Genomic DNA, 21,762 nt, shown 5'->3' with positions numbered 1-21,762 from the left:
GATTGTAATATAAACAGAAAGGAAACCGTAGAATATCGTGTCATTGTCCCAACTGAGCAAAATTCAAAAAGTAAACGGAATAAGGGACTCAGATGGAAAGAATCTTTAACGTTCTCGTTGTAAGTGCCCGGTCTGTTATTACTAATGCAGGAAGAGCAAAAATAACGTTTGGAAAATTATTTATATTCTGACAGATTTCTTTTTTAAGCCCTTTTGTGCGTTTCGTAATGAATTTTGAACTCAATAGTGGGAGTTCATATTGTGAAACTCGGTAATGTTTAAAGCAATATAAAAAGACACTTGCAGAAAAAGAAAGCTGGAAGATGAAGGGAATATTCTAGAAATCTGGGACTAGACTAAAAATGTCCAGGATCAAATGTAACTGAGACAGTTTTACCTATTTCTCAATTTTCCATAGTAACATGCAACTTTATTTTTTTTTTGAGGCTTGGAATTAGAACAGGTTTAGAAAATAATTAGCTGATCCGCATTCAGTATCTCTCACGGGATAAATAAAATAAAATTTTAAAAAAATTTAAAGAGAAGAACCTTCTTAATCATTAATCTTTCTTCTCCCAGCCCATGGTCTGCTCCAAAGGCCACCAAAACCGACGGATCCAGGCGTTTGAACTTGTGGTTGCTTTGGATCAAACCCAACTAATGAAGGAAATAAGATTTAAGTGTACGGCTTGGGATTCAGCGCATTTTTTATGCAGCAGAGGTTTCAGTTTGGATATGTGAATGGCAAGCGCGGAACAGAGAGCCGTGGGTGCTGAAAGGCCTTTGTGTGAGAGCAGAGTTGGGTACGAAATGCATAAACTGAAAAGAACTCAATGGAGTGAGGTGTCAGGGATGTCCTCGCACTTTTCAGGTCGTATTTTCACGGAGTTACTGTTATAAAACTCGAGTAAAATAGTGGTGAACCGGGACCCCAAGGTTTCCCCGAGAGAAAAGGGGAGAAAAAAGCCAGGCAGCGGAGTACGAGCGGGGAGGATTTAAGCATGGACCAACTTGTACATCCGCCTGCGTGGTTCAATCCCGCTGATTTCTAGGCTTAGGTTTGTGCTTAATTACGATATGCAGTTCGTTGTACGGAGATGGTGGGGCTAATATTTTGGCAGCCGTAGCCTGAGTGTGTTTTGCCCCTGCTCGGGTGCGAAGGCGGCTGCTGGTGGTGGAGCTGAGCCTCCTCCGTTCACAGGGACCCGGGCCTGGGTGGAGGGGGGAGTCCTGAAAACGTGAATCCCAAAGGTCCCTAATGACAATGAAAGGGCTTTTACCAAAGCTATTGATTTTAGTCCATTTGTACATCCGGTTCCTTCAAAAATTCACTTAATATAACACTTGCTTTATTGATGCTGAAGTCATTTAGCCAATTAAAGGAGATTGAGGTTTTTGTTTTTCTGCATTTTAATTCCGGGCTTGGCATTTTGTGCCGGGCCTGCCCTTTCCCATCGGCTGGGTATAAATATTTTATAGCTAATTGCAAACTTTAATCAATGGGAAAGTCAGACAGTCCATTTTGAAAAATAGAGGGAAACACTCGGATTTTTAAGGTTGCTTTGGTAACCTTTCATTTTTATTGTTAAGGAAACGGTTGCAGACATGCCAATCTTCAAATTAATAAAGACTTTGGAGCATGTTTGGGGCTCCTAAAATTTATTGCTCTTAGGCTGTATCTTAACTTTTCCATCCTTGCATCAAACAAGGCCTAAGTTTTTGCTGAAGACTTATTTTTAAAAACCAAAACAGACAGTCAATAGAAATAAAGTTCGTAACATCTTTATCCCTAACATCTTGATTCTTGGAAAACACGAGTTCTTACAGCTTTATTTTGGCTCTGCAGGAATTCATCCCGATCCCAGGTGGAGGCTGAGATGGCAGGCGCACTGGGGTCTAAGGCTTTTGCAAAATCTGGCAGCATTTTTGTTGGGTTATTAGTTGGGCTGGGGATCCTTTTATCCGTATAAAAATGCAACCGGTGGAAATGATACAAATTAACTCAGCTAAATTAACTACCCAGCATTAAGCTCTCACGAACTCTTCGTGTCAGATGGGCTCTCCTGGTGTTGAAGTGTTGACAGTTTGACGCAGCCCGTTCCAGCCCTCTTTAGACTTTCACGCGTTCTTTACTTATTTGTGCTTTCCATACCTAAAGCTCCAGTGGTTGTTGGACAACTACGAGACGGCGGAAGGCGTCAGCCTTCCCAGGAGCTCTCTCTACAACCATTACCTGCGGCACTGCCAGGAGCACAAACTGGATCCGGTGAACGCCGCTTCCTTCGGAAAGCTGATCCGCTCGGTGTTCATGGGGCTGAGGACGCGCCGCCTGGGAACCAGGTTGGTATGAATCTACATTTAAATAGAAAAAACCAAAAAACTCCTGCAACTTCTCCTACGCATACTGAGGACCTACCGAGCATCATTTAGCAGGCGCGGGTCTTTCTTCCCAGATCTACAGAAACAACCAACCGTGATGTTGTGGGGAAAAAAAAAATTGCTGTTCTGAGGCAGAGCAGTAATTTCTGTGTGTTGTTGTGAGGCAAAGCTGCTCTCTCGCCGTGAGTCAGCGGTGCGAGAGGCTGGACAATGCAGTTCATTTCAGACGCGCTCCAGGTCTCTGATGACAGCGCTTTCTCCAGCCACATTTGGTCCAAGTCCATTTCCTACAGAGGCTAAGAATATTTCATTTGAACCTAGGTTTCTAATCATTCTGTTATCGTCTCAAAAAGGTGAAATAACTCGTCTTTACGATTGCTGCTGTCAGCTCCAGAGCCCAAAATTCTGGTGCGGTGAAATGGTTTCTCCCTTTGGATCCAGTAGAGTTCCTCCATCGCGGATGAGAACAGAACCTGTGCCTGCCTTTGATGCAGAGCGGCTGGACAGGTGTTACAGGTGTCACGCCTGATGTCTTAAATTCCCAAAGCGGCTGGCTGACTCTTGTGACAGAATTTTTTTCTTTTAAAACATCAAAGGTGCATATGATGTTACAACAAAAGCGTAACATAGGAAAGCATTTACATATGTGTCCTTCAAAGGAGCATCCAAAGTACCTGCACAGCTCGCACAGCTGAGTTTGCATTTTATCCCAGCTTCTAATTTAAAAAAAGGCAGCTAAGACACTAGAGAAACAGCGATTGTTCGGATTGTGGAAGATTTTATAATAAAATTCTAGCTTAGATACCCGGGCTTCTAAACAAGAACAAAACCAGATGTGTCTGGGGCATTCCATGGCTGGAATGTGGAGGCAACAGCCGTAGGAAGAGCAGGGCAGAGTTTGGATTTCCGTAGATTGGTTCAAGTGCAAGAGCTTCGAAATCATTTCTTTAGAGGAGAGAAATTCTTTAATCCCATCAAGGATTAAAGAAAAAACAAACAAGCCAAAAACCCACTTAACGCTGCAAACGTGCAGGCTGGGAAGGATACAGAAAACCTCAATAAATATGGAAATAGCTGTCCACCATTGTTTTCTTATTCATTCATTTAGATTATAAACGCAGCCGTTATTTAATTTGCAGGCACTTAAAATCACTTAAGGCATGGCTGAAGTGTACTTCGTACCTGAGCCCTTTGGCGACAGTGACAAAGACCGAATGATTCAAAGAGAAAATTCCCCCAACCAGGAAGAAAGGGTTAATTCTTTGACAAATATTCCTCTCTTAATTTTCTCTATGTAATTTTCCAATGGGAACCATCACAGGATTTAAGGTGCTTTCAGACCCTGTCGTAGTGACGCGGCAAAGGAAGTTTAAGTGTCCCCAATATGGGCTCTGGAGACGCGGCTGCCGCTCCCTGGCTCCGGCTCTTCTCCCGCTGAGGACCGGGCTCAGCCCTCGTTAGTGACAAACTGGCTAAAGCCGAGTTGGACAAACTGTGGTCACGTATCCATGGCTGCATAATTGCCCTTCTCGCTCCCAAAAGCAAACGCTTGGGGATTGAAAAATTCCAGTTTGGTGGAAAAAACCTGAACTGACACATCTGTCGTAACTGTGATGGAAAGACGTTGTCCCAAGGAGCACCGCAGCAGCTTTGCTGACCAGCAAAGGGAAAAGAATTACAGCCTCTTCTGCTCGCAAAAAGCTTCCCGTTTTTACAAAAACTACAAAAATGAGCGGCTGCAAGAGCAAAGCCACATCAAAGCCTGTTGCCGGTGCTGTGAAAGCGCTGGCAACAGAAAGACATTTTTCTTATCATAGTTGACTATTCAGTCAGGCTCGTTCTATCCAAGTCTAGATAAAGATGGAAGTTTGTTTTTATGGAAAAAACAAATCCTTAAACCCTAATCAAATAGCAAAGCATCCCCTGAGGCCTTTCTGTCATTCTGTTTAATCACACTTTGTATTGTAACACTTGTCTCCTCTTCTCCAGTTACCATGGGTTACTTGGAACAAACCTTGCCGGGTTTTAAATGTGGATGTCACTGAACTTTGGGACATGTGGTTTTAAATTTTATAGGGGATGATGGCATTCGTTAGTTCATTAGTTCAGCCATTCAAATAGCGCTTGGCAGCGAACCGCTGTGTGCTGTCAGAAGTAGGGTGTATTGTCAAAACAAGCCTAGGAGTAAATTGCAGGGCTACGATGTCCCTTCCATTGACTGGCTTCCACTGAGCAATTTCACCACTGGTACTTCCAGGGGAAACTCCAAATATCATTATTACGGGATCCGACTAAAACCAGAGTCTCCGCTGAACCGTTTGCAGGAGGACACCCAGTACATGGCAATGCGGCAGCAGCCCATCCACCAGAAGCAGAGGTAGGTGCTCCTCGGAGCCGCCGCAGGCACGGTCCCTTCCCAAAGGAGGCAGCAGACCCCGGCTGGGGAGTTGGCTTTGCCTGGGAGCACAGGGAGCGTGTGGGACAGTTCAAACCCCGGAGCTGCAGGAGTGCCAGAGCTGAGCGGTGGAAGAGGGGGCTGCAAGTCACTGGCCACTCTGAGCAGAGGAAGGGTCCAAACCCAATTCTGGGGGAAGCCCCATCCCTGGAGGGGTTCAAGGCCAGGTTGGACGGCGCTTGGAGCAACCTGGGCTGGTGGGAGGTGTCCCTGCCCAGGGCAGGGGGTGGCACTGGGTGACCTTTAAGGTCCCTTCCCACCCAAACCAGTCTGTGATTCTGTGAAATGGCCTTTATCTGCCCGGTGCTCCAGAGAATGCCACCACGTGTGCCCCTCGTCACTGCCTCCCTCCCAACTGTTTTAGGACCTCGGCTATGGAGGTATTTGTGCCAAATCAGTGTAAAGGACTTGGGGGCTTGTGTCGTGTTTGGGTGGGTTTTCGGTTTTGTTTGGTGTTTTTATGTTGGTTTTTTTTTTGGGCAACAGGGCAGGTTAAGCAGTACTGTGGTTACTCTTGTGTCTGAGGGATTTTGAATATAAACCACAATGTGCAAAGGAATTTGGAATTGTCTCCTGGAAGCACAGCCACTTCTGGTTCTTGCTGGAGTGAAGAAGGAGCAGAAGAATTTATTTCTTCATCTCCCACAGGGAAAGGAAATATAAAAGTCAACTCCCCCAACCACTCTGCTTCTCCTTTTCTTTTTCTTTTTTTTTTGACGTCACCTTGAGCAAACTTCTTAACCCCTTTAATTCTCTCTTGGGGAGTGCTTTTCAAAAGGAGGTGCTCATTTTCCTCCTCCAGGAGGTGATATAAATGGTCAGCCCTCACAATGCTGGCCTTGAGTGCAACCTCCTGTATTCCATGATGAACGCAAAAGCCTGACTGTGTTGCAAATACCACGGGCGCGTTTGCTTGTGCCCACGTAAATCCCAAACCGTGCTCTCAATGCAGGTACAGACCGGCCCAGAAGATGGATGGCATGGCGGAGAGCGGGTCCAACAGTAACCCGCACGCGACGCCCGAGCAATCGGTTGCTGCTCAAAGTCAACACCATCAGCAATTCATAGGTGAGGAGACGGCCTTAATGTATGAGATACATCATGTTTAGGCTTAGAGCTTTAAGAGGAAGGAAGGTCTTGTCCAGCAAGCCTGGCTGTTCTGCATTTGTTTGCTTTTCTAATAAATCTACAGTATTATATATTATAATATCTATATTATACATAGTGTGTGTTCTGATAAGCTCTTGTAACATCAGACTCGCTAAGTTTATTTGCTAACTCCCATACCCACAGGAAGCCTTTTTCCTTGTGCCGTCAGGTCTGTCCGTTCCCTCTAAGTATGTTTTTAATCCGACTGGCTTTATCCATGTTGGACGGGAGAGGCGGAGGTCCTGATGAGCCTCCTGAGACAGGCAGCCGGAGGGAGAAGAGCCATCCTCTTCCTTGCAAAGGCTGCAATACGCGCCCGACTGCAGACCACCCGTACGGACCTTCTCCTTGGGAGACAAGCTCCCTGGCTTTGCCCGTCGTGGATCTACGTGTCTCCATCGTTCGAGTAGAGACACCAAATCCCAGCCAGCGCTGAGCCTTCTCTGAAATACAGTCGCTCCTCTCCAATTTTATTTTCCATTGTACTCTCAAAATACCAGAGAGACATTTGTCAGGCTTCAGAGAAAATCTAATGGGAAGCGTGGTGGATGAGGACAATGTATTCTTGTTTCTTTTATTACAGAGAGAAAGAAAACATTTTCCTTTCCACGCTGAACAAATGGGCCGCAGTTGCCTGCTTTTTTCCCGGTATAACAGCCTGAATTGGGAAAGTACAAGATTATCTGTCTCATTTCTCCTGTTTCATCCCCGGTTGAAACACGAAGGGTAGCAACCAGCGACAGCAGCGCCTTGTGCTCATCTGTAATCCTGCAGAACTGAGCGCTCCGAACTCTCACCATCTTTCCCGATTTTTTGCTTTTCCCTAGATGTAACCCACGTCTTTCCCGAGTTCCCAGCCCCGGATCTAGGTAACGTGCTCTTACAAGAAGGGGTCACCATGAACGATGTGAAAACTCTGCAGCTTCTTTACAGGCGACACTGCGAGGTGATTCCTTTGAATATTTTTAATGGATTTATTAGTGGATGTGGGACATAATGCACATGCTTATCTCATGTCCTGCTCATAGGAAAAGCTGGAATATAATAGGGAATGCTTGATTTGCTAGGTATTACAACTCAGGTATCACACGTGATGTTATTTTTTCATTGTGTGACCTGGTTTATGTCATGTTGATTATTGAAACAATGCCCTTTCCTTTTTTTTTTCTTGTAAATGACTTCTTCTAAATGGCAGCACGTGAAATTTATGCTTATACTGTGTGACAAAATGCTGGCAGAGCAGCTAATGAGTTGTGGTCTTTGTTGTTAGGCGACTTTGGACGTTGTGGTGAATCTTCAATTTCACTATATTGAGAAACTGTGGCAATCCTTCTGGAGTCCTAAAACACCCTCTAGTGATGGCTCTGCTGCCCTGCCGCCCAGGTACGCTGCTGTGCTTCGATTGTTTCCCGACGCTCTGCTCTTCGGTGCTATTTCTTTTAAAAACGCATAAAGTATTTTCACCTTCATTAAGCATTTTGAGGGCTCCGTAGGACTTGAAAGTGTTTACTTCCCTGCAGAATCAGCACGAAGAGTGTCAGAAGTCTCTAAGATCGGAATGACCATGCGAATTTCAGCCCTCCGAGGAAAGCATCTGCTCTGATTCTCTCCATCTGTGTGCCTTTTACCTCCTGCAACAAGTGCTCATCCAAAATGCCGAGCGCGTTCGGATGGATGAGGACGGGGCGATGCTTTCCTCAATGGCCAGCAGGAGCAGGCAGGAACGGGTCTGTGTCATTAGACGTCAATCTTGAGCGACGTCCCGGCCTTTGAGGTTTTAGCGACATCCAGACTGAGTCGCTGCTTTGCCCGGCTGTCCAGATCTTGAAAGTGCCTCGTGTTTTGAGGCAGATAATGGCAAACGAAGCTGCTCTGATCTTTGTACTCCTCCTGCCTGGCTCATTGTTAACTGCCTTTTCTTCATCCTTTGTGCGTTGGTAGCCTGCTGCCAGAGGGATGGAAATAAGTGAAAATAGAGAAAATTGGAAAGGTGAAGGTTTCTTCTGAAAATCTCTATTGTAAGTCTGTGTTGTCCGCTTCTACTGATTCTATAAGGACTTCCGATACTGACGTTTTATACTCAGAAGAAAAATGGTAAAAGTTTGAGTAATAAGCAAATACCCCATAATAATCTGTAGAATATGTCCCTGTAGATGTTACCCAATGGATATTTTCCCACAAAGAACCGCTGTAGCTGCGTTTGATTGTTTCAAAACCTCTTTTACTTAAGCGTACACCTCCAAGGCGCATCGCAGCCCCGCGGGGAGAGCTGTGCTAGGTACAAACGGGCTCACTTGGGTACCGCAGGCAGCATTTCTGCAGGGCTCTCTCTAAACTAACCCACCTTGCTAAGGCTACCTGCTCCCGTACCTCTCCGTACCGCTGCTAATGACCAAGATGACAGGTAAATAAAGCACTCCCTCCCCCTGCTCTCTCTCTCTCCAAACATAAAACCAATGTGGCAAACGGAAAGTATGGTAAAATGCCGAATATGGTTCCACTTAACAGAAATTTTAGGTACTTGATGGCCAATTTCTCCATGGGAGTGTTCTAGGGAGTATGTCTGGGGAGTTCATTTGCTAAAACCCCTCGGGCAGAGGCTATAACTACCTCTTTATAGTATGTCCAAGGCTTGGCTTTAATGGTTTTGGTGTAATGCGTGGGGAAAGTCCCTTGCAAATTCCCAGTTCGCAGCGTAATGTCTTAGCAGCTCTGCTTTGATGCTCTGGCAGTGCATTAAGGCTTCGGTTTTCTCTGCTTGCTCTGTAACTAAATATCTTATGCCTTAATCATGCACAAGAAGTTTCCATACATCTATAAAGTGAAAATAGCGCAAGCTTGATTGACCTCCTTCAGTTAGAGACGAGATGTTCTGTTCTCAGCGAAACACCAAATCTTTTTCCTTCTGAAAACATGCAGCATTTGAAGGTGTTAAACACCCCAAAGTGTTGGTAGGAGCCGTCAATACCGGCTAATCTGCTTAAACAATATTACATTTTGTCCCCACTGCTAGAGCTAGGGATGGTTAGAGCACGGGGAGGGATGCGAAGGTTTTGGACACAGCTGGGTGTGTGAGGAGGCAGGGGCTGCAGTGACCGTAGTGCAGCACAATGCCCCGGCGCGTGAAGCGCGGGCCAAGCACAGGGAGATGTGGGTTTGAGGGAAAACTGGTCAGAGCTCTGACCCCACGGACGGAGAGGAGTTTGCAGCCTCAGAGAGGACTTGTACAAACGATCAGATGTTTCCTTCTGAAAGAAACATGAAGGGCTTTTTTCTGCTGAAAAGTTGGGTCAGGGATGGAGAGGGAGGGTGAACGCTCTGAATGCAAACCTGCTGCTAACGCCGCCTCCCTCCTCCTCCTCCCGCAGCGAAGAGGAACACGAAGGGACCCTCCCCAAAGATAAGCTGATCACTCTGTGCAAATACGAACCCATCCTCAAATGGATGAGGAGCTGCGATCACATCTTGTACCAGGCGCTGGTGGAGATTCTCATCCCAGACGTGCTCAGGCCGGTGCCCAGTGAGTATCCTCCAGCGTGGTCCAGAGCCCAGGGGCGCTCCCGGCTCCGGCTCCGCTCCTGCTCCTCGCAGGGCTGAGTCACGGGATGCTGTGTCTCACCCACAGCGATCCACGTCACTCACTCGGTCTGGCTACCACTTGCCACAAAGACTTCCATCGTAAAAGGTGATTTAGAGGGGTTTGTTTTGAATACAAGCTCAAATATTGTGGCAACAGCAATATCGCTCCTGCGGCATTGCTCGCTCTGCGTCACCGGTGGCCCCTGGAAATTCCCATGCTTTTTCAAATTGGGTTTATTGCATATCACATCTCCTGACGTTGGCGAGGAGTCGAGGTAAAATCAGGGGCTGAAGGCACAAGTCAGCACGGCTAATCCTTGTGAGATACTCCTTGGAGGTGCTGTCTTTGTTTATGTAGGACCATCCTGTCCTCTACAGCACCTCCTGGAAATGTGGGGTCAACCGTTGTTGGGGAGATCAGCGATGGGATACCGAGCGTTTTCTCTCTGATTTGGCTCTTCAACGAAGTGCCTGCGTCGGTCTCCCCCCGGCCACAGCTCAGCCCCGGGCTGGGTTGAGCAGTACGGGAAAGCCACGTCCCTCTGAGCTGTTGCTGTCAGGCTGCATGCTGGGGCACACGTGTGGCTTTAAAGAGCGTATTTCAGCATTTGGAAAATGCTCAGAAGGACCATGAATAAGAAAAGGATAAGAAAGAGTAAGAATAAGAAAATAAGGATAAGAAAATAAGGATAAGAAAATAAGGATAAGGGTAAGGATAAGGATAAGAATAAGAATGAGTAACAACAATAAGAAAAATTTGAATGTGTCTCAGGACCCAGCTGATTTCCTTGTTGCTAAACCAAGATCGCAGCTAACAGACGAGAGGCTGCGCTTTCCGCAGCAGGCCTAAGCTAGAAAGTGATGTCCAGAGATGATAGGGAACAGCCTTTCTAACTCTGCAGGCTTCTTTGCAGGCACCCTCACACAGGCGATCCGTAATTTTGCCAAGAGTTTGGAAGGGTGGCTGATGAATGCAATGAGTGAATTCCCCCCCCACGTTGTCCAGACGAAGGTAAGCAGAGGAGCACGGCGCCGGTCGGGGCTAGGAACTGAGCACGTGTGTGTGTCCATGTTGCAGTTTTCCACAGCAACTGGAAGTCGCTGGCAGGGTTTGGCCAAGCGTCCTCCAGATTAGCGCGGTGTAATGAATAATTATGGACTGGTAAGGAGTGGGAGGACGGGTAGGGCAATTCCTTTGTACCAGAAGCTGATGCTGCTCTGTCCATTGAGCCATTCCTAGGTCCTGAGATTGTGGATAAAGCTTTCTAAGAAAATCTCTGCACTGGGATGAAGCTGGCCTACTACTAGAAAGTAGAGGGCACCTCAGGGACTGAGGGGCATTGCAGAGATTGAACCTCAGGCTCCCTCTCCTAAAGCCGTGGATTCTTGCAGCCTGTTCTCACCTTGCTGGTCTCTGCCGGAGGCAGAGTGTGAAAACCTGTTAGTTTAAAGAAAAGAAATGCAGAGGCTGGTTTGCAAGGTGCAATAGACGCTGCAGAAGTGCTGCTCGTGTATGCTTCGGAGAGCGGCGTGGGTGGGACTGCGCCTGCGACCCCAGCTGATGTGCGGCGTGTGCTTGAGCTCAGCATCGAGGAGAGTTTGCCTCCGAGCCCCGCGGCCTCCCGCTCGCGGTGCCCTGCGTGCTGTCTTACAGGTCGGGGTAGTGAGTGCCTTTGCGCAGACGTTACGGAGATACACGTCCCTGAACCACCTGGCTCAGGCCGCCCGGGCCGTGCTGCAGAACACTTCCCAGATCAACCAGATGCTCAGCGATCTCAATCGGGTCGACTTTGCCAACGTGCAGGTAACTTACGGTAGCTTTTCCTAGGTCGTGTTGTCTAGAACTGGGACTCTCTAATGAGGTTGTCCCCTGGTAACCAGCACCTTATTTCCAACACTAAGGAGCAATTAAATGAACAATATTTAATGGGTTCGGTGTTACTTTTCCAGGTAAGTCTGTCATCTCACTGTGAATAGTGGAGAAGGTAGTAAGGAACTTCTGTAATAGGTTCCTTACCAACAATTAATCGGTTCTAACAATAATATTGTACTGTGGTCTGGACAGATGGGAGGAGACGTGGTTCAAAGCTGGTTTGGAGCCCTTGTCTACTAGAAATGAAGTTGAATTCCTGGGTTGGGATGCACCAGCCATGCAGGCTTGGCATAAGTAACCGTCAAACTCTTCTTGCCGAGCAGGAGCAAGCCTCGTGGGTGTGCCAGTGCGAGGAAGGCATGGTACAGAAGCTGGAGCAGGATTTCAAGCTCACCCTGCAGCAGCAGAGTTCTCTGGACCAGTGGGCTAGTTGGCTGGATAACGTTGTCACACAAGTCCTGAAGCATCACGAGGGCAGTCCCAGCTTCCCCAAGGCAGCCAGGCAGTTCCTGTTGAAATGGTCTTTCTATAGGTACATTTTCTTTCTCGTTTTGGAGATATTTCTGCATCGGGCTTAGGGCGTCTAAATAGCTCCTTGAAAAGCCGAGGCCAAGTTCTTTACTTCCATGCAGCTCTGGTTAACTGTTGCTTTGCCCTGGTACAGAAGGGAGTGTTGTGTCTCCTGTATCCTTTCAGGATGGGGGTAGGATACTCCATCAACTAATTTCTTAATGTGCTTTGATACTCTTGGGTTAGAGGTAGAAACAGAGCACAGTGTCCCACAATACCTTCAGGGTCAAGATTTCACATCGGCCATCGTGCCAACATAAAACATAACCCAAATATTTTGTTTCCCGGCCATTTTCCAGCTCCATGGTGATCCGTGACCTCACCTTGCGCAGTGCTGCCAGCTTTGGTTCCTTCCACCTGATTCGCCTGCTCTACGATGAATACATGTTTTATCTGGTAGAGCATCGTGTTGCCCAGGCAACAGGGGAGACACCGATTGCTGTAATGGGAGAGGTGAGAATTGTTTATTCCCTAGAAACAAACCCAAACTAAGCGGCGCTTAAAGAGACAGGCTTGGTTCACAAACCGCACTGCGTCCTGGATGTGTTTTTATAACCATCTTTGACAAAGGATTTACTGAGTTGTTTTGAGCACCTGGCGCAAGGACCCAGCTCCTTGAGCATCCTCCATCCTGGCTCGTGGGTTTTGGGGCAGTCGAGCGTCAGCTGGGCTTTGGGGGCCTGGAGGAGGGAAGAAAAGCATCTCTCCACTTCTCCCCATAACCTGTGGGTGCCAACCCTGACTTTGGGGGTCCCACCAGGGCAAAGTCCCATCAAACACAAAAACTAAAGCAAGCGAAAAAAAGTCCAGAACTTACTTTCCCTGCAACTTTGAGTGATACCGGTCACTGAATTTCTTCAGCCCTCTGCAAGCTCCAGAGTTACATGCTTAGTTTGCCACTCTCTGTATTTGACTTGAAGAAGAGAAGTGATTTTTGACTTGAAGAAGAGAAGTGATGGGTTGTTTGTGGTGGTGGTGGTGGGTTTGGAGGTTTTTTTTAACAAACCAGGCAGCGAATCTGGCACCTGGCTTGCAGGCAGGTCCTGTCCTGCCCAGCTGAAGCCACTTCTAATATTTCACCCTGAATCGCCCAGATTTAAAAGGCCCCCATCGACCTGTGACAGCAAGGTAGAAGCTACTGGTGAATTAAAACTGATCTCATTTGCTCCTTGAAGCTCGTAACTGTTTTCTTCCCTCCGTGGAGCTCGTGTGGGGCAGCCAGGGAAATCAACTGCATCCCCTCCCTTCCCATCACGCCCGTGCTGTTGCCCCAAGGCGCTGCGAGTTCCACTATTCCCTGCAAAATTTCTGTCTTTATTAGGAATATGAAAGGCAGAGAGTGGCTTCCAGCAAAACCCAGCTGTGGGAGCCTTTCATCCTTCAGGTTTTGCCTTTCCTTTAAACTCTTGCAATATTTCGGTTCTCCAGGAGGAGGCTGATTCTTCCCAGCAAAAGGGGGTGAATCGTGTCCTTCCATTCCCAGCTCGCCTTGTAACTCCCGCTCTCCTCGGTTCCTTCTGCTGCCCAGCTTCACTTGACTTTTCAGCATTACCGTTAGAGCAATTTAGGGTTTCAAACCTCGTCGTAGAGGGAGAAAATACATCTCCAGAACCCGATATAGCCCCAGCTCTCTGGTTACGCGTGGCACCGTGGCCTTGCCAGCCCAAGCGCTTTCCTGACGTGAATGCAAAGGCTTTGTAGAGGGGTGGGGTGATGCTGGAGCGATGCTGGGGTGATGCTGGAGCGATGCTGGAGTCCCAGGAGAGGGGAATTAGCTGCCCTACAGGCGCAGAGAGCTGGAGAAAAGGCACCATCCTTTGGAGATAATGTAGGGTGATATTTATCACTTTGGGAAGTCAATTCTGTAAAGGTTGTACTGGCAGTGAGGTGATATAAATAAGGAAGTATTTTTATTTTTTTCTACATTTGTTATAAAAATGATAGATGCAGCTAGAGCTGAAGGGGAAATGAAGGGGATAAGAGCAAAAGCGTTGAACCTAGAAGCAGAGAGGAAGGCAGGGCCAGAAGGTTTGCATGATAACTGCAAGCCTGACGCGGGATTTCCTTCGGTATTTCCGTACGGTTTTGTTTTAGTCGTCGCTGTGGGAAGAACGGCGGCTACGGTAAATGAGATGGAAGAGTCAGTCGCAGCTGAACATACTTCGGTCATACTGAGCAAAATTATCTAATGGCCTGGTATGTCCCTGGCCGGTGGCCCAGCAGCAAAGTGGAGGGTTTAAACGGAGACCTGATAAAATTACAGCCGAGCTCTGGACCTGCTGAAGTCTGTGCCAGATTTACCGTTACTTTAAAGGGTGGCAGGCTTTCAAATAATTCCTGGTGAATCACACAAAACTATTTCAAAAGCCCAAGAAATATCTAGGCTGAATGAATGTTACATTCACAAACCTGAAGATGTAGCAATTTTTGGCCAGATCTGTCATCGCTATAGTACTACGTGAACTGTGTTTAAATGACTACGAGATATAAGCCTGAGAAAAAGCAAAAAAAAAATTAAAAAAAAAATCCCTAGCTAGATATATAAAAGTATCTTGAGTCCCAGATGATGTGGACACTGCCAAGTTAACGAGGTTGGTTGGCAGCTGGGTCTGGGCACTCAAATTTGTCTATGAGCAAGTTTTCTGTGACTTGGGAGATGGAAAAATTTCTCCCTTTGTTCCAGAGCTCGATCCTGCCCCGGATTGTTCCGTGTGGTGTTTGCCCAGAGGTTTCAATGCCAGCGGCAGACTTTTCCCCAAAACCTGCGCTTGGTTTTGCTTTCTGCCCTTCGCCGCCGGCCCTGCTGACGCTTGTGGTTTCTCCCAAGCTTAAGCTGCTCCTTAGAATTGCTCGGAACTAGATGCCAAGTTGCAGGTTTGGGCGCCTCGGGTCTCCCCAAGCCTCACTAACCTTGTAACTCCTTTTTTCTTTCAGTTTGGCGACCTCGCATCCCTGTCCCCAGCGCTGCTGGACAAAGGTACCTCCTCTCCCTCCAGGAAAGTCCCACTGGGTCGGGGAGTGAATGGCTGCGGGAGGGGGAACCTCCAGCTGGCTCTTCCCGGAGGAAGAGGAAGGGAAGAAGGACCTCTTCCCCGCCGGTCCCCACTCTGACTGAGACTTGTCCTTTGCAGATGACATCAGTGAGCTGGGCAGCGAGGTGGACACGGACTCCCGGAGCGTGGGGGAGCCGCTGGTGAAACGGGAACGCAGCGAGCCCGGCCACTCGCTGCAGGAGATCTGAAACGGGGATTGGGCTTTTCTCCAGCTGGACGAAGACATCTGGAGCCAGGTTTGACGGTCGCAAGCCTGAGTCTCCCCGTATCTGCGTTATTAGTGCCTCTTAGTTTCTCTTTACGTTTACTTGTGTTTGAGGACGGGCTGCGGGGGTGAGCCCGGGCGGGCGGTGAGACGGGGCTGGTTTGGCCGCCTGCTTTCCTCCAGCGCGACTGCTGGCTTGAGGGCCGAGGTCCGAAGTCTACTACCGAGCGATGGAAGCCTCCGTGGTCAGCAGCAGATGGGATGTGCCTGTCCTCTCCAGCCTGAGCGTGGCAGGCAAACGGGGCTTTCTCTTTCAGGGAAAGTGGTTTGGGTTTCTTCCCCACTTCTCAGACTTCACTGTGATACAAACTTGAACCAATCAGTGCCCAAGAAGAAGGAAAAATACCTGACCCTTCTCCTCCAGCCTTTCAAGACAAGCTGTCCTGGCTCTGACTTTGCCAAATCATTCGTGCCGGGGAGCGCAGGACAGTTCGTCTCTGTCCCACCCGCCTGGGGAGAGGGCTCCAGGCTGCACATCCATCTGGTCCCGGCAGAGTTGGTGCACGTGTGTGCTCCAGGACTGGTACGTGCACGCTCCGGGACTGCGGGACACGCTCCGGGACTGCAAGACACGCGTTCCCACCTGCTCCCGTGTCTCCCCAGCCGGGCGTTTCATCGCTGATCCACGAATGCTCCTGGGACACTGTCAGGCCAACTCAAGATACCAAAGGACTCTGAGGAAGCGGCAGCTGGTCGCAAAGCGTGTTCGTTGCCCCCTGCGCTCTGATGCCCACGGGCCATCCCAGGGGCAATCCCGTTGCCCGGGCAATCCCCATCCTCGCCAGGGTACCCAGGCAGAGGGCAACTGGTCCCGTGTCCTGGGTTTTGTAAAATTCTCGCTTGATGTCCTGCTAAAACGTTGAAGGTTGGGTGCAGCTGCCCGTGGGGCTGCGTCCGGAGCACGGGTGAGGGTGTGCGACCGCAGTGCCTTAGGGTGGGCCACCGTGCCCGCTCCCCCCGCTCCGGGCGAGCCGGCGCAGCGCTGCCTGCTGCTCCGAGCCCGATGAAAGAGAAGAGCCCGTCCCGTGTAGCAGCGAGGGGCTCTCCCGGGCCCCGGCTTTGCTCGGCGCTACGGTGCCGTTTCCCCTTGCTCTGTCGCTTTGCCTTCTGCGGCGGCGTGGGGGCAGCTCCCGCGGGGCTGCGCTGGGGGAGCTTCTGCCCCGGGGCGGGGGGTTTATTCTCCTTTTCCGTGTCCTGTGCGTCGGGGCTGACAGGGACGGCAGGGCAGAGCTCAGGGGGGAATCTGCCATCAAGCCAAACCGCAAAAACAAAGCCCTGGGGCAAATCTTTTCTGTGAATAAAGGCCGTGTCATAAATAGCTTTTATTATCATTATTATTATTATTATTGTTGTTATTATTATTTCTAATGATACAGTATTTGATGTGAGCTTTTCCAGGGGCCTTGTGTACATTTGCATCAGAGTATATTCTACCCAAATATATTATTTACTCATTCCAAATGGTACTAAGGTAGCTGTGACACTTTATTGCTAATGGAGAGTAAAAAGAAAGTGCGTGTAGTGGCACATCTTTCCCTCTTACTGTCCCGTGCTGTTGTCTGTCAGGGTGATGTTTGTCTGTAAATGCCTCATATCAAAGTCGCAGGAGACAAGTGAGAAAGCTGCATTTGTCTGTAAATAACGACAAGTCAATACTCCCGGGGTCAGAGTCCGCGCTTCGGATCCTGCTGATGCGATAAGATGGTCTAAAAAAAACAACTGAGCAACCAAGTCTTAACCTCCCCTGCCCCCACCGAGCGCCATGGTAACTTCAGCTGGTGCGTTGGCTCTTCTTTGCCCCAACCCAGCCACCTTCTGCTCACCGCGGCCGTGCAAACGAGATGCTCCGGAGCTGTGCAGCGCCGTGCGAGGAGTCCGGATAACCACCTACACCCGATCTGCACAAAATTCCCGGCTAAACCTGAATAGCAATAAACATGTATCCAATGCTCAGGCCTGTACAATAATTGTTGTGGTCCCGCTTCTTCTTTTAATCGCTGAAAGGAGACGTCAGGCACATGCTGCAGCTTTGCAGGGAGATGCGGGAGCTGCGCAGGGCGGTCTAATTAAAGCAATTTTGGCCGAGGACCCGGTGTCTGCGGGGAGGCAGAGTCACCGTGAAGCGGTGGCCGGTTCGTAGGGATAACGTGCCCATTACACCGGAGTTCACGGAGGGGAGAAGAGGCTGAAAGATCAGGCTGCTGCTAAGCACGGAGCCGCAAGAAGCATATTCTAATTACGCTTCCAGACTAATTGTGGAGGATGGGAGCAGTGAGACGGGGATGTGACGAGGGACGGATCATTCCTGCTGTGACCCCTCGGGAAGGGGGAGGCTTAGCCTCAGCCTCTCTCCCTCCGCGTCCTTCTCGCTCCCTTCACTCTCCCTCTGGATTACGCCCAGTCCCGCGGGGATGGGGGGTCAGGCTGAGCCTCCTCCTTCGGACGCTGGGTCTCGGGGCTGGAAGAAGGGGGTTATTCCCCCCTGGGGAGCTGAGCAGTCCCCCCTGGCCCCGAGCACACCGGGCTGGAAGTGGAAAGCAAAGCACAGATTGAAAAACACACGCACACAGAGCTTCGGCTTCTCTCGCGTCCATCGCCCCCACCCACCCCCCACCCCCCCCGAGGCAAAGCCCTGCAGAGATTGCGGCTGCGGGGCTCGGCCGATGGGAGCCCAGCGAGGGACGGGGAAGCCGGGCTGCCCGCACCCCCCTGCTGCCTACACCCCCCCTGCTGCCTACACCCCCCCGCTGCCTGCACCTCCCCTGCTGCCTACAACCCCCCACTGCTGCCTGCACCCCCCCTGCTGCCCGCACCCCCCCTGCTGCCTACAACCCCCCACTGCTGCCCGCACCCCCCTGCTGCCCGCACCCTGCCTGCTGCCTGCACCCCCACTGCTGCCTGCACCCCCCTGCTGCCTACATCCCCCCTGCTGCCTACACCCCTCCTGCTGCCCGCACCCCGTCTGCTGCCTGCACCCCCCACTGCTGCCCGCACCCCACTTCTACCCGCACCCTTCTGCTGCCCGCACTCCCTGCCGCCCGCACCCCCCTGCTGCCTACATCCCCCCCGCTGCCTACACCCCCTCCTGCTGCCCGCACCCCCCTGCTGCCCGTATCCCCTGCTGCCTGAACACCCCCCGCTGCCCGCACCCCCCTCCGCTGCCCGCATCCTCCTGCTGCCCGCACTCCCTCTGCTGCCTGCACCCCCCCCGCCTGCCCGCACCCCCTCCTGCCTGCACCCCCCTGCTGCCCTCACCCCTCCTGTTGCCCGCACCCCCCCTGCCGCCCGCACCCCGTCTGCTGCCTACAGCCCCTCCTGCTACCCGCACAACCCCCTGCTGCCCTCACCCCCCCTGCTGCCCTCAGCCCTCCCGTTGCCCGCACCCCCCCGGCTGCCCGCCCCCCCCCGCTGCTGCCCGCCCCCCCCCGCTCCCCCGGGACCGGCGGCACCCGCGGGGGGGCAGAGGGTGGTTCGCAGCAGCAGCATCGACGCGCGCGATTCCAGTTGAGGGAGAAGTTGCGGGGCTGGGGGGGGGGGGGGGGGGGGGGGGGTCGTGTCAGCCCCGCGGCGTCCCGACGGGCAGTGGGTCTACCTCCCACCCAAACCCCGGTGAGGTGTGTCCTCGTTGTCACCCGCCACCAAGTGCCACCCCTCTCGGGGACGGCGGCTGTTGCCAGCTCCCCCCCTCCCCGCGCAGCCCTTGGCCCCCTCCCTCCTCCCAGGACTTTCCCACCCGCCATCTCACCCCCCCGCAGCTCCCGACCAGCAGAGAAAGCCGGGAGGTGGCAGAGGAATGACACCAAGTGCGACAACCCCCAGGGAAACCAGGGGAGTGTGACATCCCGGGCGCCGTTTGGCATCACTGGTCCCTGTGACTCGTCCCAGAAGGTCAGTGGTTCCCAGTGACAGGACGAGGGGCAACGGGCACAAGCTAGGACATAGGAAGTTCCGATCGAATACATGGAAAAACTTCTTTACGGTGAGGGTGACAGAGCCCTGGAACAGGCTGCCCAGGGAGGTTGTGGGGTCCCCGTCTCTGGAGGTTTTCAAGACCCGCCTGGATGCAGCCCTGAGGGATGTGCTCTGGGCAATCCCGCTTTAGCAGGGGAGTGGGACTAGATGATCTCTGGATGTCCCTTCCAACTCTGAAGTTTCTGTGATTCTGTGAGCTCCAGCCGGACGGTGCGACACAGCGGGGACCCACCGGCAGCGGCTGTGCCCGGCCGGGGCAGGGGGCTGGGGCAGGGGAGGCCGCAGAGCTGCCGCCGGGGACCAGCCTGCCCGTCCGGGAGCTGCTGCCAGCCTGGTGACAGTTTTGAGAGCTCGGGGTGATGCGTGACCAGCCCTTGGCCGGTCCTTGTCACCGCAGGGCACAGCAACATCAGCTCAACCCCGTGCCCGGATGGAGGGGCTGAGGGGCAGACGGGTCAGGCCCCCGGCATCCCCCCCTCCAGACGCAGCCCTGGTTCCCGGCTGCCTCCGCAGCCCCCTGTGCCCTGGCATCGCCCCCCACCCAGCAGAGCCACCCCCGCCTGCCCTGTATCCCCCCTGCTGCTGCTCCACCAGCCCTGTCCCCATCTCCACATTGTCCCTCCCGCTGCTGCCCAATGTGGGGCTCAAGTAACGGGGGTGAGTTTCCTCCCAGACCTCCTTCCGGATGCGGGGAAGGCTGTGGACTTTGTCTGTCTGGACTTTGGCAAGGCCTTTGACACTGTCCCCCACAGCATTCTCCTGGAGAAGCTGGCAAATCATGGCATAGACAAGGGTACTCTTCGCTGGGTCAAAAACTGGCTGGATGGCCGTGCCCTTGGCGTGCTCTTGGTGGACGGTCACCAGTGGTGTCCCTCAGGGCTCAGTTTTGGGCCCGGTTTTGTTTAATATCTTTATCGATGATCTGGATGAGGGGACTGAGTGCACCCTCAGTAAATTTGCAGATGACACCAAACTGGGTGGGAGTGTTGATCTGCTGGAGGGTAGGAAGGCTCTACAGAGGGACCTGGACAGGCTGGATCCATGGGCCAAGGCCAACTGTGTGAGGTTTAATAAGGCCAAGTGCCGGGTCCTGCATTTCGGTCACAACAACCCCAAGCAACGCTACAGGCTCGGGGCAGAGTGGCTGGAAAGCTGCCCGGCAGAACAGGACCTGGGGGTGCTGGTGGACGGCCAGCTTGACATGAGCCAGCAGTGTGCCCAGGTGGCCAAGGCGGCCGACAGCATTCTGGCTTGTGTCAGGAGCAGTGTGGCCAGCAGGAGCAGGGAAGTGCTGGTGCCTCTGTGCTCGGCACTGGTGAGGCCTCACCTCGAGTGCTGTGTTCAGTTCTGGGCCCCTCTGTACAAGAGGGACATTGAGGTGCTGGAGCGTGTCCAGAGGAGAGCGCCCAGGCTGGGGAGGGGTCTGGAGACCAGGGCATGTGAGGAGAGGCTGAGGGAGCTGGGCATGTTCAGCTTGGAGAAGAGGAGGCTGAGGGGAGACCTCCTTGCCCTCTACAACTCCCTGGAAGGAGGGTGCAGAGAGGTGGGTGTTGGGCTCTTCTCCCAGGTGAATAATGACAGGACCAGAGGAAATGGTCTGAAGCTGCGGCAGGGGAGGTTTAGATTAGATATCAGGAAGAATGACTTTGCTGACAGAGTGGTCAGGCACTGAACAGCCTGCCCAGGGAGGGGGTTGAGTCACCATCCCTAGAGGTGTTTAAGAAACGTCTAGATGTGGCACTTCAGGGCATGCTCTAGTGGCACAGATTGGAGGGGTTGGGTTTTATTTTTGTGTGTGTATGGTTGGACTCGATGATCTCAAAGGTCCTTTCCAACCATGAAGATTCTATGATCCCCCATCTCGTACTGAAGCTATGGGACCACCCTGCCCCACAGCGTCACCCCCTCCCTGGGGTTCACCCCATCCTTGGGGGTCTTCTCCTCCCTCTCATTGGGGTGGGGGGCGTTTCTGCAGGAAGAAGGACGTCCATCGGTCACTCCGGCAGCACCAGGAGCCCAGGCAGTGCCCTGGATCGAGTTGTCCCTCCACCTCTGCATGACTGTTACCATCCCTGCGTGAGACAGAGAAACTGAGGCACCGACCGAGATGCCTCATGGCAGCAGTTCACTGCCCTGTCGGGTATCGCTGGGTACCAGCATCGCTGGGTACTGGTACCGCTGCCTCTGCCCCCACTCTGCCTGCCCATCCAGGCTCCGCAGCCCCGGCAGGAGGATCCCGCCTCAGCTGGGGCTGTTTAACCTGCAGACAGGTTCCACCTGGTGGGTCTCGGTGGGGGTGGATCCATAACCACCCACTGGGGCTCTTGCTGGGAGGCTGCTCTTATAAACCAGCAGCCTGCTTGCCCTGGAGAACTTTTTCTTTCTTTCTTTTCCTTCCTTTTCCCTTTGTCTTTTAGGAGCCTTACTTTGGCAGTGGGGAGGGCGGGGGCCTCCAGGTCTCTAGGAT

General features: G+C 51.8%; 1 protein-coding gene across 8 annotated transcripts in view; it reads left to right on the top strand.

The window, feature by feature from the left end:
• Positions 1-17,259, top strand: part of RFX2 (regulatory factor X2) — a 61,875-nt gene extending 44,616 nt beyond the window's left edge. For 5 of the 8 annotated variants that reach the window (XM_054181779.1, XM_054181778.1, XM_054181784.1 and 2 more), the window contains 12 exons: positions 2,159-2,340; positions 4,637-4,756; positions 5,787-5,902; positions 6,811-6,929; positions 7,254-7,366; positions 9,352-9,503; positions 10,465-10,574; positions 11,217-11,366; positions 11,759-11,967; positions 12,305-12,458; positions 14,940-14,982; positions 15,137-17,259. In XM_054181779.1, coding sequence (XP_054037754.1) covers positions 2,159-2,340; positions 4,637-4,756; positions 5,787-5,902; positions 6,811-6,929; positions 7,254-7,366; positions 9,352-9,503; positions 10,465-10,574; positions 11,217-11,366; positions 11,759-11,967; positions 12,305-12,458; positions 14,940-14,982; positions 15,137-15,246 — 1,578 coding nt within the window. In that variant the 3' untranslated portion in view covers positions 15,247-17,259. The remainder of the gene's footprint in view (positions 1-2,158; positions 2,341-4,636; positions 4,757-5,786; positions 5,903-6,810; positions 6,930-7,253; positions 7,367-9,351; positions 9,504-10,464; positions 10,575-11,216; positions 11,367-11,758; positions 11,968-12,304; positions 12,459-14,939; positions 14,983-15,136) is intronic. The other 3 variants (XM_054181785.1, XM_054181782.1, XM_054181780.1) reach the window with 1 other exon arrangement.
• The last annotated feature ends 4,503 nt before the right edge of the window (positions 17,260-21,762 follow it).

This window comes from Rissa tridactyla, chromosome 22 (genome assembly GCF_028500815.1).
Source record: "Rissa tridactyla isolate bRisTri1 chromosome 22, bRisTri1.patW.cur.20221130, whole genome shotgun sequence".
Classification (NCBI taxonomy): Eukaryota; Metazoa; Chordata; class Aves; order Charadriiformes; family Laridae; genus Rissa; species Rissa tridactyla.
This window is presented reverse-complemented; position numbering and strand designations above follow the sequence as displayed.